Source organism: Watersipora subatra, chromosome 3, assembly GCF_963576615.1.
Source record: "Watersipora subatra chromosome 3, tzWatSuba1.1, whole genome shotgun sequence".
Taxonomy (NCBI): Eukaryota; Metazoa; Bryozoa; class Gymnolaemata; order Cheilostomatida; family Watersiporidae; genus Watersipora; species Watersipora subatra.
In genome coordinates this window covers 9,404,327-9,420,458 of record NC_088710.1, presented here as the reverse complement: position 1 = coordinate 9,420,458, position 16,132 = coordinate 9,404,327, and the positions used below count along the sequence as shown (strand labels likewise).

The 16,132-nt window shown below is 32.7% G+C and overlaps 1 protein-coding gene across 1 annotated transcript; it reads left to right on the top strand.

The window, feature by feature from the left end:
- The first annotated feature begins 9,582 nt into the window (after positions 1 to 9,582).
- On the top strand, positions 9,583 to 12,338 carry LOC137391164 (cysteinyl leukotriene receptor 1-like). The gene is made up of 2 exons (XM_068077537.1): positions 9,583 to 9,673; positions 11,052 to 12,338. The coding sequence occupies exons 1-2, from the start codon at positions 9,643 to 9,645 to the stop codon at positions 12,203 to 12,205; spliced, it is 1,185 nt and encodes a 394-aa protein (XP_067933638.1). The 5' UTR covers positions 9,583 to 9,642; the 3' UTR covers positions 12,206 to 12,338.
- The last annotated feature ends 3,794 nt before the right edge of the window (positions 12,339 to 16,132 follow it).

Genomic DNA, 16,132 nt, shown 5'->3' with positions numbered 1-16,132 from the left:
TTTAAAATAAGATTCCTGCGTTTAAGTAAAAGCACATGCTTCATAAGTCAGGTTTATGTAGGAGCACATGCTTCATAAGTCAGGTTTATGTAAGAGCACATGCTTCATAAGTCAGGTTTAAGTAGGAGCACATGCTTTATAAGTCAGGTTTATGTAGGAGCACATGCTTCATAAATCAGGTTTAAGTAAGAGCACATGTTTCATAAGTCGGGTTTAAGTAAGAGCACATGCTTCATAAGTCAGGTTTAAGTAAGAGCACATGCTTCATAAGTCAGGTTGAAGTAAGAGCACCTGTTTCATAAGTCAGGTTTAAGTAGGAGCACATGCTTCATAAGTCAGGTTTAAGTAGGAGCACATGCTTCATCTGTCAGGTTTAAGTAAGAGCACATGCTTCATACGTCAGGTTTAAGTAGGAGCACATGCTTCATAAGTCAGGTTTAAGTAAGAGGACATGCTTCATAAGTCAGGTTTAAGTAGGAGCACATGCTTCATCTGTCAGGTTTAAGTAAGAGCACATGCTTAATAAGTCAGGTTTAAGTAGGAGCACATGCTTCATAAGTCAGGTTTAAGTAAGAGCACATGCTTCATAAGTCAGCTTTAAGTAAGAGCACATGCTTCATAAGTCAGGTTTAAGTAGGAGCACATGCTTCATAAGTCAGGTTTAAGTAGGAGCACATGCTTCATAAGTCAGGTTTAAGTAGGAGCACATGCTTCATACGTCAGGTTTAAGTAGGAGCACATGCTTCATAAGTCAGGATTAAGTAGGAGCACATGCTTCATAAGTCAGGTTTAAGTAAGAGCACATGCTTCATAAGTCAGGTTTAAGTAGGAGCACATGCTTCATAAGTCAGGTTTAAGTAGGAGCACATGCTTCATAAGTCAGCTTTAAGTAGGAGCACATGCTTCATAAGTCAGGTTTAAGTAAGAGCACATGCTTCATACGTCAGGTTTAAGTAGGAGCACATGCTTCATAAGTCAGGTTTAAGTAAGAGCACATGCTTCATAAGCCAGGTTTAAGTAGGAGCACATGCTTCATAAGTCAGGTTTAAGTAAGAGCACATGCTTCATAAGTCAGGTTTAAGTAAGAGGACATGCTTCATAAGTCAGGTTTAAGTAGGAGCACATGCTTCATCTGTCAGGTTTAAGTAAGAGCACATGCTTCATAAGTCAGGTTTAAGTAGGAGCACATGCTTCATAAGTCAGGTTTAAGTAGGAGCACATGCTTCATAAGTCAGGTTTCCAATATGCTTTGTCAAGCATCTGCGCAGCATCATATTCAGATGTCTTTTTGGAATTTTTTTATCATGGCATCATATACTGTAGGAGATGTTGATTAGCGCTGCATCATTGTCATCAGTCATATCTAGTCTCGTGACGATTCCATTTGATGCGAGTTGTCTAGACAAAAATATCATCATAGCTTCGTAACATAGGATTAGCCTTAGTTCATCTTAGTATAACTGGCGTTTAGTTTTACAATGAAAAAGAATCTATATTATGGTTAGTAGCCTGGCAACCCAATGTTCCGTCAGAGATTATCAGGTGGTCCAATAACAAACCAAAAAATCAGTGTCTTCATAATTATCCTAAATATCTTGAGGTTGGTTCATTGGCCGAGCTGTGAGAGCGTCAGACCACCATGTTGAATGTCATGAGTTTGAATCGCTGTAACCAGCAATCTTTATCTCCAAAATCTACCCGTGGCTTCAGAGGGACGGACAGATGGACAAACAGACAGATGGACAGACTAGTACCCTAGCAGTCCAGTTCACTGTGATCATCATAAATAATAAGTATTGACACAATTATTCCACAGCAAGGCAAGGTGATTGAGTGTCGCAGGCAGTAGCAGCAAACCTTTGCGGGTAATCAGATCGTACGTGTTCAAACTCTGTTTTATGCAACATATTTCCCAACATTCAATCGCGTCTTTCGACAGATGGCTGGACACGGCTCTTATCATTGTAAAGATTATGCTGATGATGTTTTTGAAATCATTAAAGACATCCCATCAAATATATTTTTGAAACCATAAGTAGTTTTCAAACATGGAATGTACTTTTCTATATTATAATTAACCAGCAGTTTGTTACGTGTGCTCATGGGCAGACTTGAAAAGCTCTAGTGTGTACGCAAAGAGTTTGCAGTTGCAAAAAACTTTTAATGCATACACGTCGGTAATTTCTGCTTTGATCAGTTTTGACATACTATCTACTTGCAGGTTAGATAGAAAAGTTTTAACACATAAGCTATCACTTGGCATGTGTGAAACGTGCCTTGCCTTGAATCACTGGTTGAATGTTTTAGATCACAAAAATGCCAACAGTTGACCTAAAAGTTTGTCTTTTTGTCTGTTACGAGAATGACTAAAATATTTTAATAATGTAGAGTCACAGTATAGGCAAAAATATTGTGTGGTTTCTGCGCAGGTAAATATAAAGGAAACTGCCATGGTCCCTTCACTGCTCCACAAAAAACCACTAGGTGCAAGGCAATAAAATAATATACATATTTGACAATATATAAAAGAAAACAAACAATTTTAAGTGTGCGTGTACAATGAATCACATGCGAGAGACTGCCAGGGATCTCTACTCATTGTCGCTTTAATCGTTCCTTATACACTCTCGCTTCTTGATTGGCTCAGCCCTTCGGTAGCGCGTTCAACTTGGCAGCTGTCCAACCGGAAGTCTCACCAGCGGGCGTGTTTCCTACCAGTCATGACGTCGGTCACCTCGATATCGGCTTGGCCTCGGCAAACTTCCGTCACATAAAGACAAACAGTTACTAGAATGTTAGTGTGTTTATACATTCACGCAATAAAACCAAAATGAATCTAAAATTGGGGTATTGAATTGGGTAATGAAACTACATGTAATTTCATTACCCCAATTCATTCGTGTAATTAGGGTATTTACATGTAATTACCCCAATTACATAAAATTTCATTTAATTTCACAGAAAATTACATGTAATTTTATTTGAAACCACTTCTAAAGAGATATTTGGATGTATGTAGTGATTAATTGAAGATGTGGTATTACTGAGTTATGTCTGTGAGTTTTACAGCAACATAGGCCTACATATTATTGTACCAAATTTAGAGTTTACAGTTTATCTGGGTTTATAGAGCGGTAGATACATTTACATGTAGTTGTGCCTGCAGGGAGTTTACACACAGAGTTACTCATTATTATAAAATGCAACTTTAGTATTATTTTTTTCTACATTAAATTGTATTGCATTACAGTCTGTTATAATATATGATATTATATATCATTATATTATAATATTATTTTATATCATACCACTTTATATCATAGAATATAATATTATAGTATATTATATTAAACTCTATGTTATAATATTATATTATAGTATATTATATCAAACTCTATGTTATAATATTATATTATAGTATATTATATTAAACTCTATGTTATAATATAATATTATAGTATACTATATTAAACTCTATGTTATAATATAATATTATAGTATATTATATTAAACTCTATGTTATAATATTATATTATAGTATATTATATTAAACTTTATGCTATAATATTATATTATAGTATATTATATTAAACTCTATGTTATAATATTGTAGGAAATTATAATTCTCAGCCAAAAGTTTTAGACTATTAAGTTTACCCTCAGGAGTCACTATATGCAGCCCTTCTATCACCATAAACAACGTGAACATAAAAATACTGACAGTGTCAGGCTTCTGCAAATATAAATAGACAATCATTTATGGGTCTCAAGCCATGTAGACTTTATTATCTCATAAACTAGAGTATCAACTCGTGCTCTAATTCTGCTCAAAAGGTAGGTGTAAAACAAACAGGCCTTTCAATCCTATACCAGAAAACAAAGTTTTCCTTAGTAATAATGCGCTTGTCTTTCTTTACTTCCATAGTTTTCTATTAGCTGTGTTTTTGTTTTTGTAGCTAGCTGCAGATATTCCCTTTGCTGCGTTGCCCTTTAGTGTCTGTTTAAAATGTAGGTTGATTTCTTCCTCTGCCCATTTGTAGCTGGGTATCTCTTTGAAGTTTTCCAGGAACTCAGATACATCTGATGAGCTGTCATAAATTGGACCACTTATCTGTTGGCCTCTAGGTTGCGTGTTTCTTTATGCTTGTAGTTTAAAGTAGCCCAGAAATCCTTTGCACTTTTAGGAAGCCATGGTCTGTAACCTTTACAAGTTTGAGTTGTTAATGTTTTAAAATCCCACCGCTGCCACCGGTGAAAAGAATGTGCCAAGTTGCAGGCATTAATAGCAACTGGCACAGAAATCAGCGATCAAGCGTAGTCAGTGATTGGCAGACTAACGAGAAAATTATATTATTATTTCAACGGCAGGATGAGTCGTCACTCATAAGTAGCAAAAAATTGTGATAATTCGTGATAATAGGTGATAAATTCAATAGTGAACAGCAAAAAATAATGTTACTATTAATATCATTCGCTATCGTGATTAAAACTTTTTGCAACTCTCGTCTGCATTAGTCTAGGAATATTCACCTAGGTAAAACAACATAAACATCGATAATGCTGGTAAGTCTATAAATATCGGTGAATAGCGTGTGTTGTGTATAATGAAAGTAGAGTTTTCGTTCATGAGTTTGTGACTTGTAAACTTTTTGTGTGCTGCATACAAGATTAGTTTAGTCGAGTGTTCATTGCTATGGTCTCCACAGTGATCGCCTTCACTTCCTTCTGTCATCTTCACACATAATTTACTTCACTTTATTATCTTTTTATTTTATTTTATTTTTGTTTCGTGGTATAGTTTGCTTTAAATGTTATTGACCAGTGTGAATAAAGTTAATATCTATCTATATTACGTTGTATTAAATTGTGCTATGTTATATTACAGTATATAATATTGTATGACATTGCTGTATTACATTTTATTATGCTATGTTATATTTATATTATTTTGTATTACAATTTACTGTGTTATGTTAGGCTATGCTGTTTTGTATTATAATGAAATGCATTATGTATTATTATATTGCACTATGCTATATGATATTTAATTATATTATATTTGTATTATAATAATTTATGTTATGTTATGCTGCTATAGATTATATTTTATTCAATTGTATCATTTTGTATTATATTATGTTATTTTAGGTTCTGCTATCTTATACTATATATAATTATATTGTAATATTTTTTATAATTGTTATGTTATATTATCTTACAATATGCATTATATAAAAAGAATATTAATGTTTCATGATATTGGCACTGATATGGCAATACATATTACTTCTTCCTACATGTAACCAACCATATTTAAATGCTAGACTTCATACATCATTATGTTGGTATTCCACTGTATCAAGTTTATAAGTAGATATTAATAGAAGAGTAAGGAAAGGAGAATGTTCTTTATCAAGAGAACAGTGTAGCCATAATTACTGACTAGATAAGTTACAGCGGATGGAAGATACCATCATATTATGTAGATTTATCTAAAGATTAGAGTGAATCATCGGCAGCGAGCTGGTTTGAACTGCCAGCCATCAGTTGTTTGTATATCTGTAAATCTACAGAACCAACTACAATACTAAGTAAAGTGGTCAGAATTTTGTAGTTTTAGAGTAATTGTTGGTTTATATCTAGTTAACAAACTTTACCTATTCAATAAAATATTTATTGTTTTACTATTATTATAAATACGTAAATTCTTCAGTTTTTTTTGTTTCTTGTTTCTGGTAATTGTTGTTTTGTATCTAGTTAAAGGTTGACTTGCAACCAAATTCACATTACAGTTATTTGGACTCAAAAAGTTCACCATGTTTTACTCTGCTGTTTTGTAAGTGCAAAATATTAGGAAATGTGATTACAGGCTCTTAAAAGCTCTTAAAAGCTCAAAAATGAACAGTTAATCGCAGCCATCACAAAAATTCCGAAGATTAGAATTCCTTTATTTTGATGACGTACTCAACTCGATGTGGTTATTGTTTTGACATGTGATGTTATCTTGTGAATTGAAGCGCCAATAAAAGGCTCAATAAAAATGTCTCGTAGCACTAGTTTATGACAAACACTTCGGGTGCTACCGGAAAGCCCTTATCAAATATAGATACTCGCTACTTTACAGTTTCTTTTCAGCTTGGTCTAATCATCTAGTCGTAATCTAATCATGTGACCTATACTTCATGCCAAATGCATACTTCATGCATTTTTCAACTATCACAGGTGACCAACAGGCTCCTCATGTTTATCAGACAATGTTATGCACTCATTCGAGCTAAGGTTAAAAAACTTTAGGCTAGGTTTTGAGATAGCAGTGCTAAAAGTGACAGCATTACAATTATGATGAAATAGACTCATAAGGACAGTAGACATGATTTTATTGAATGTGTGGGTATATTTGTGAAAATATTTCGACGAATGAGGTTGCATGAAAGTATAAACATAAGCACATCGTGTTCAACTACGCCCCATTTGAGCCGTTTTGAAAAGGGATTCCAGCCTTCGGCGTTGTCGTGATGGCTGCAATGAACTGTTCGTTTTTGAGCTTTTAAGAGTTTGTAATCACATTTCCACATACTTTGTACCTACAACAAAGCAGAGTAAGACATGGTAAACCTTTTGATACCAAATAACTGTAATATGAATTTTTTTGCAATTAAACCTTTAACAAACTTTACTTATTCAATGAATTATTTATTATTTTTATTATTAATAATATATTTTTGGACCACTTTTTATTATGACTAAAAATAATCTTTTTTATACAAACAAATTTTAATAAATTTATTAAATTAAAATTTAATAAATAAATTTTAATTTCATTAAAATTTATTAAAATTAAAATTTAATTTCACAATGATTTTAAATTATTTAAATATTTGATATGAAAAAACTCACAACTGAGTTCAATACAATCAAACCTCAATTTATGATGGTCACCATATTAGACAAACGTTTTCATATACAATATAGAATTTAAGTAAACATTTGACTCAACATTTTTTGTAATCTATATATATAAAACTCAGTGTTTTTTTGTTGGTTTGTCTGTCGTGTGTCTAGTTATAGTAGTATAATTTTAGCAATGAAAATGCGCTTCACTCACTCATTACCCCCAGTTCTGGAGGCAAGCGAGCTAAACCATTAAACCACACATTCTACTTGCAGTGCATTGGATTAATCGTTCTCATATTCATAACAACGGTTAAAATATGCATAACGACTTTGTGTAACGCCTAACGTCACTAGAGCTGGATTCACGACACTTATTATAGTAAGTTTAGCAATATACTAGCTTAAGTTACTCAAATTATCCAATTTGCTGATGTGAGAAACATGGTAAAACTTAGCCAATGGTAACTACATGTACATTACCTGCCTCTGCTTGTAAGCTGTTTTTTTACCTGTGTAATGTCGCGCATTCAGTAGTTAATATATGTTATACAAGGCTTCTCAAAACGTTGCAGTTTTGGAAATCAGTGTATGCACTTAAAATTCAAGTACAAACCATATTCTTTCAAATATCTTTGTACAATTCAAAAAATCGTTTTCAGCAATCAGCACAAAGCACTTTTGTAAATGTTGTTTGAATATAAAGATGATAGGTGTGATTCATTTCTAGCGCCTGAGGATGTGCACTTGCTGCTGATTGGCTGCTTATACTTCATCATCATATTTAGTAATAAATGAGAAAAGTTAGCTCCATTCGCTGGAAAGACCCGCTGTGAAAGGAATGTTTGGTTGTGACTGTATCATTTTAACTAGTAGATCTTTCAATGAGGATTTACATGCATCAGCAATATAATTCAAGTAATTTTTTTTTTAATTCAAGTTGTTTTGCTGATAAATAGTTAACGTATATCAGAAAAGACTATCATTAAAACGTTTTCTTAATGTCTTTTTAAAATGAATTTGAATTCAACTTTGATCGTTGAATTATGTTTATAATATGTTGCATTTTAGCAATTTAGTTGACTTACATTTTAAGTTATTGGCGAGTGCGAGTGACGCCGAATCTTGATTCTGATGTTACAATTCAGAGGTTTCTGCTGCTTGAATGATGTCATCTAAAGTAGGTTTTGAGTCAGCACATACTTGGTTGTCTTTTGAGTCATAATTGCTGCCAATCTAAAATTGTTTTAAAACATTGTTTTAAAGTGTTTTTAAAACAATTTTTTCAATTCATCTTTGGCATCTGAATTATGTTTATAATAAATTGTATTTTAGCTATTTAGTTGAATTACATTTAAGTTATCAGCATGTGCAAGCAACTCTATGAGATGTTTCTGATGTCATAGTTCAGAGGTTTATGCTGCTTAAATGATGCCACCTAGAGAAAGTTTTAAGTCTGCATCTAGTTGTCTCTTGAGTCATAATTGCTGATGATCTCAAGTATTTATCTTTCTAATTTATATGATCTAGGAAATGTTAGGTAAAAAATTTTGGGTTCAAAAACTTGTTCATTGTTTTTATTTGCAAAAAAATTAACTCAAGATAAGAACAAATAAAAACAATTCCTAACATATTAGTTAATTCAGAATGGCATTTTCGTGAGTCATCCTAACTCTAAAACGGACTGTAGTCAATTTTTATGTAAATTAGTGATGCTTTCAAGACTTGTCTATTCTCAATAACAGTACTATGGCATTTTACACAGGTACTAATATTCCTCTGCTTCTATAACAGTGCTATGGCATCTTACACAGGTACTATTATTCCACTGCTTCTATATGACAGTGCTATGGCATCTTACGCAGGTACTATTATTCCTCTTCTTCTATATAACAGTGCTATATGGCATCTTATGCAGGTATTATTATTCCTCTGTTTCTATATAACAGTGCTATGACATCTTACACAGGTACTATTATTTCTCTGCTTTTATGTAACAGTGCTATGGCATCTTACGCAGGTACTATTATTCCTCTGTTTCTATATAACAGTGCTATATGGCATCTTACACAGGTACTATTATTCCTCTGTTTCTATGTAACAGTGCTATGACATCTTATGCAGGTATTATTATTCCTCTGCTTCTATATAACAGTGCTATGGCATCTTACACAAGTACTATTATTCCTCTGTTTCTATATAACAGTGCTATGACATCTTATGCAGGTACTATTATTTCTCTTCTTCTATATAACAGTGCTATATGACATCTTACACAGGTATTATTATTCCTCTGTTTCTATATAACAGTGCTATGACATCTTACACAGGTACTATTATTCCTCTGTTTCTATATAACAGTGCTATGGCATCTTACGCAGGTACCATTATTCCTCTGCTTCTAGCAATTTTTCACTAATTACTACTCCTACTTTACTGATACTTCTAATATTACTACTACTACCGATACTGTTAATACTACTATACTAGGACCTCTACTAGTACTACTTTGACTCCTACCACCGCAGACTGATGCTACTCTTACGAATACTGCTACTAATATTATAAATACAAATACTACTACAAGTGTAGGCTAGTTCTAATACCGCTTATCATCACCCCTACTGCTATTTTACTTTTACCTCTTAGTACTGATGCCTTTAAAGTATTTCACCAAACACCTACTTTTGTAGAAGCTATTACTGAAACCAGAGCTAGGAGATAGTTTCTCTACAGACAAACTGTATTTCTATGGAAACAACCATGGAAAGCATGGCCGTCAGTGAGTGAATATTTCTATTACCAGTAAATGCTCCTACACTATATGGGTCAACGTTGTTATCAGAGTTTTGTGGCCATTTTAAAATGCAATATTACACTCAGTTAAGCTGGTTGTGAAACTCGATTGCATCAATTCAATATCAAGTGGTAATCTGGTTGCTCATCAAATGGTAAAAGCTTGGAAGGAGAATATATCAGTGTGATTATTATGCTGCAGCACAATTTTATATTCACATTTTAGTATGTTCTCTAAAATGCGAAATATCACAGCAATAAGTTGGTAGTCTTTCAACTACCAACTTAATTCTGTGTTTGAATCTTAATTATTGTTCAATGAAGCCAACGTTAGTATAAACAAAGTTTTAAGTCACCTTTTAAATAGTTTTAAATATTTATAAACATTTTAAATATTTTATTTTAGTACCAAAACTACACCAACATCATCACAGACAAAAATGTTTACTTCTAAAATATTTCTGTTTATTTTCAAACTACTTTGAAAATCATGTCAACATCATTGCAAAGCTTGTTACTATTACCAACTTTTACTTGAAGCTAGAAAGAAGATGCTGAACTTATCATTTGTAAGTTTTGCAAAACTATCACTATACAATCAACAACTTTTATATATTTACAGAAGCAAAGTGCTTTTAAAAAGTTGTATGTTTGTATTGTGTGTATTTCAGCAATTCATGTTAATTGCTGAAATACAACTAGTGATTTTTTATCTTTCGTGACTAAAAATGTCACCATGTATACAGTATACTTATGTGTACTATATCTGTACAATACACTTTTGAAGTGTCATTTTCAAAAGTCTCTGTATTATGATTTTATGAAGTGTTATTTATTTGAGCTACTAAGAAGCAATTCTCTTGCAAGAGATGTTCTAAAGTGTCTCTTTGATATCATCTAACTCGCTTTTTCAACTATTAAAGTTTTGTTTTAACAAACATTTGAAGTGGGTTTTAAATAAATGTTAGAAAATCAAACTTTTGAGACATTTCTTGTACCAAAAATCTTTCAAAACTATCAATATTTTTAAGTTGAGGAACAATACACCTCTGTACATGATTCACCCATTACTAAAAGACTAGAGAGCTTATAAATTGCATGTAAATGGAGATAAGTTTGTTAGCCTGGAGTTGATGACTGGCAGCTGACCATTGTCATCTAGACATGTTTTAGAATTAGTTTTAGTACACTTTAATACACGTTTAATACCCTTTGTAGTTGTGATCTTTGTGGTGGCGAGCATTAATTCAAAAATGAAAGCTGACAGCAATAAAAGATAACACGCCGCATCATTTCCGCGTCAGTTGAAAGGTGTAAAATCTTTATTACTGATGAAATTGGTGAAATAGTTTCACTGTTTGTAGCTGCCAAAGAATATCGCCAGCTTGAATGGACAACTGCTAATGTATCCTGTGATGACAGCCTGAAAAAGCAAATGTGCGATGAACTGCAAATTATCTATGAAACTACCAACAGGATTGAGAGAATCAGCTTGCTGGATTTTAGTTCATCCGGATGGATATGGGCAGGGGCGCTCCTCTATGGTCCCTTGTGCATCTTTGGTATTCTGGGCAACCTCCTAACACTAATTCTTTTCTGCAAATATATGCAGAAAACAACAACATCAATCTATATAATTGCCCTAGCAATCGTCGACCTGATTATATGTATGACAGCGATGCCAATAGCCATATTTACACTTGTTGGTGGAAATTCAGGCTCAAACCATCTTTGCAAACTCGAAAGGTTTATGGTTTACTTTGCGATTCCTCTGTCATGCGGTATATTGTTTTTAATAGCTTTGGACCGGTTTTTGCTAATTATTTGCCTTAACAGGAAGCTAATAACTCCATTCAGAGCAAAGGCTTCCATCTTGTTTCTTCTTGTGATATGTTTGGTAGCTGCCATTCCTCAAACTCTTGGTTTTTCCACACGAACAAAAATGGATGTTTCACGCTGCCATGCGTTTTTCTGTGACTTTCGCATCTGTCAACCAGATGATATTTATTTGCCGAACAAGGTGGTGAAAAATTTACAGAAAAGTGTAATTTTTGCTTTTTTAATTATAGCATGCCTCATCACCATTTTCTACTCAATGATATTTACTAAAGTCTACAAAATGCACAAAAAAATGATAAATTATAAACCATCGACAAAAAAGTTAAAAGCGATAAACTCAACAGATACGACGAGCTCTAGTGACCTTGATCAAACTATAAGTATAGGTGCAGCAGCATCCCCAAAAGATAGTAACTTTGATGAAGTTTTAACTGAAGAGATTGCTTTGACAAATAGCGATTCTACGAGACCAACTTCACAGAGAATGAAAGAAAATAAAAAGAATCTCCCTCATTTGAAGACGGCAGTAACACTTTTTCTTGTGACTGCGTCTTTCATCCTTGCTTATTCTCCAATGAGCATCATGATCGTATTCGATATTTGTGAAAGACGAAAAAGCTACGATGGCTGCTTGAGAAACGACTATCGAAAATTTTTTATGGCAGTTTTATTACCTTAATCACGTAACAAATCCTATAATTTACTCATATTTAAACCCACAGTTTAAAAATGCTCTTCGAACGTTTTATAAAAAATACTGCTGCAAGAGTCGCCTGTTCTGTTGTCAAAAGAAATCGTCAAAAACAAGTGCAACAACTGCTATCACAACTCCAACAGTACTTTCTGCATAGACAAACAAATATGGTTCTGTCGGCATTCTAACTACTTGCTTGCAATAAGATCGTGTGATGTGATAAAACTATCACGTTATAATATGCTCATGAGGCCACGAAATCATATGAAGACATGCTCACTGTCATACTGCTGCTCTACTCATGTAGCCATGTGATCATAGGAAATCATTTGCTGACATGTAGTGATGTATTCATGAGACTATGTAATCATGTACTCGTGTTATCACATAGAAATGTGCCTGCGCGCCATAGCTATATTAATATTATATACTAGTTTGCTGTTACGTTAGTGCTTATGATATAGGCTGGTTGCTGACTTGATTTCACGTGTTTACATTGTGTTGGTTTGCTTTACAGCTTTTATTTCTTATCCCATAATTTATCTTTGCAATTAACTCTAATAAACAGCAATTATTATATTTTTTGTATTTCTCTTTAAATTTAAAAATATAGGCATTAAGTTTTTTTTAAATGGATAATTCTGTGTAAAGTATTGCTACATTGAATACAACTAAATTCTTAGACAATTACACTGGTTTTACCTAACTGATGGCTGCTACAAGCTACAGAATGAATTACTTAAAAATGACATCTTTCCTCTCTAATCAAACGATTGTCTTTGTAAAAAGGACACCTTTGTTCCAATAGCAAGTCATCTAATATTATGTAAATATAAATCAATTCAAATTCTAATGTAAAGGTGAAGAGGTTTTAGCAGGTTTCTAATGATTTTTGGTTATTCACACTCAGATACCTGCATGTAAAAGCTAATCACATTCACACCACAACCAAACTAGGAGACCAAGAGTAATCTCCTCCCTCTCTCTTAGGAGATAAGGATTCCATCAACTGTTCTGTAGCAACTGTTTTCAAACCTTTACTGTACATATAACAGTGATGATACAATCACAAAGGCATAATGCATTACGCAATTTTATTCACTCTTATTATAGTATGAACAAAATAGTAGGACAATTTGATCTATATTGTCACATCTTAATCTAATATATGGCTGGAGTTAACAGCTAATAGTTAACATCTCTATTTGAGACATGGCTAAAGTTAACAGTTAACGTCTAACCCTTATAACAGCTTTAGCACCTGTACACTTAAAGGTAGCACTGAAGAAAACTTGAAATTTATAAACAAACTATAAAGCTTCATTTTCTCATGAAAATTAATGTTATGTTGCACACTTCACAGATACGAAATAACGAAAATAATATATATTAGACTAACTTTTACAGATGCGATTTGTATGTCTATATTAATAAATCTGACTTTGTCATTGTGTGTCTGTCTGTTAGTCTGCATAAACACTGTTAGTGGGTCTGTTAGTATACATGTTGTTATACTATATCACAGTATATTATGCTGTATTAAATTATATTTTATTATCCTGTAATGTATTACGTTTTAATGTACTATCTTACATTTAATCATATTATACTCTAGTTTATTATATTATCGTAAAACCTCTATTTGAACGCCACCTTTATTTGACCACCACTACAGAAGGGTTGAAAAATAGAGCGCCACCCTTTAATTAAATGCTACCTCCATTTGGCTACTGTAACATTTTTTGATCTTTACGAACCCATAATAGCAAATGATCAGCAAAAAAGTGTCCACAAAATGGTACTGATCATGACTTGGGAACATCATTTACAATTAATTCTTTTGTTCTTGCTGTTCAAACCGAAGTCCATTTGCTGTTTGAATCAAAGTCCATTTTCTAATTCCAAAGCTTTACATTTTTTTACTTTAAACTTTAAAAGCTACTCCATCGAAATAAATGACTGCATTAGACTAATAGTAGTTTTTTGTTTAACGTGGCTTGATACTTCTACGCATATAAAACGGTTGAGCAGCTACTATGGAAACCGTTACTGCTATTTTGAGACTAAAACATGTGGTTAGCACGCTTAGCATACTAGCTGTGTCACTTGACTAAAAGTTTCTTATTTGAGCAAACTATGGCAAAATGTGAAAGTTTTGCTCTGCTAAAAAGTTGTTTAAATGATAATATCAACTAGTTCGGCAGTGCACAAGATTTGTGGTCAGAAGACACTGTGAATGGTATTGAACAGCCAGAACAAGATGCAATGCATCCAAACGAAAGCAACAATCAGCATCCAATTGGCCGAGCAAACGATGCAAATATTTTTGTTTCAAAAATGCTGTTTTTGCATGTATTATTAATATGGTTTGTTTTTGTCACTTGTTCTTGAATAAATATATTTGTAGCGTTTGATAGATTATTATTACATAACTTATAAATTTGCAGATCTATAGCATATTATTTGATGACATCATAGGTCTATAAAAATGTTTGATAACAAATAAATCATCATAAAATGTTACATCAGCTGACGCCCTGAAAATTACAACAAATGCGTTACAGAATGAGAACGAACACTCTTTCGGCAATTTTTAAGAAGACTGAGCATGTCCGAGTCAGACTCTTTACCAATATTATTACAGTTTACAGCATGATTAGCAGTTTTTAGCTTATGATTATGTTATGTGGTCTATGACTGATGCCCCAGAATCGATTCCGTGCAATGGAATATTTTTCCTAATGCTGTTAGGTTGGATTTGGACAGACGGGTGGACACTACTCTTATGATAGTTTAGACTAGATGAATGCCCGGAGTTGCTCGGGTAATAACCAAGTCCTTGGACAAAAAATATATTTTTATTTAACAAATACAACATTTACCATTCTAAATTTTAAACTTCATATTATGAGAAACGTGATTTTGTGCAGTTCAAATGAATTGAGAAAAAAAATGAAACAACTATTAAGGTTTTTAATCTTTTTCCAACAACTGTAACTTTTAAATTTCATATCATGAAATAAGTGTTTTGTCGAAATAAATTAGAAAGAAAAATAAAACTGTAAAGATGTTTAAATGTAAATGTGAAATCATTAGCAAGTAATGGCAAAATATAGTCTGTTTTGCTACGATTACAATAAAAAATTATTTGGTACAATTAATTATTATACAATTACAATGTATGTGATTTTAGTTTGTTTCAGTGTTGGCATCATAAGACAAAAATATCATATAGACAAAATAGGGGTATAGAAACCCTCAGTAATTATCTAATGCAATCACCTCCTGGTAAAAATCATCAACACCAAAAGCATTAAAAGTAGTAACAAAACAATATTTTAGCCATAGTAACTATAGTTGCCTAGAATAACTTTAATGTATTTTGTGATTACGATCTGTAAGATAATATAACATTACAATGTACTATGTGCAGAGTTCTTACCTTAAAGACAGACGTGTAACATAAACGCTGAATCTAACTTAAATGAATTTAGTTTACTAAACTCATAATTAAAGAAAGTTTTAGTATGTGTTTTAGTAAACTTGAAACTTTAAACAAAAATTTTTTCACTTATCTGTTTGCGAATCAGTTTTTATCATAACTGATACGTCTAAAGTGACATAGCGACCAAATAGCATATCAACATTTTTGTTGTTTCGTCGTAATCAGTATAACTATACCCAAATTTTAATTTCAAGAGAAAATATTGTCGATATCGTATGGCGTAAAACAAGTTTTTTCTAGAATGGTGAAGACAAGAAACCATCATACTTTATAAAGTTGGGCCAAAAATATTTTATAACAGGGATATCATATGTGCGATGACCCTTTGGCAAAATGTATCAATTAATACATCATTTAGCGTGTGCAATTGAGAAAACGGTGTATACAGTATATGATAAAAGCAATAG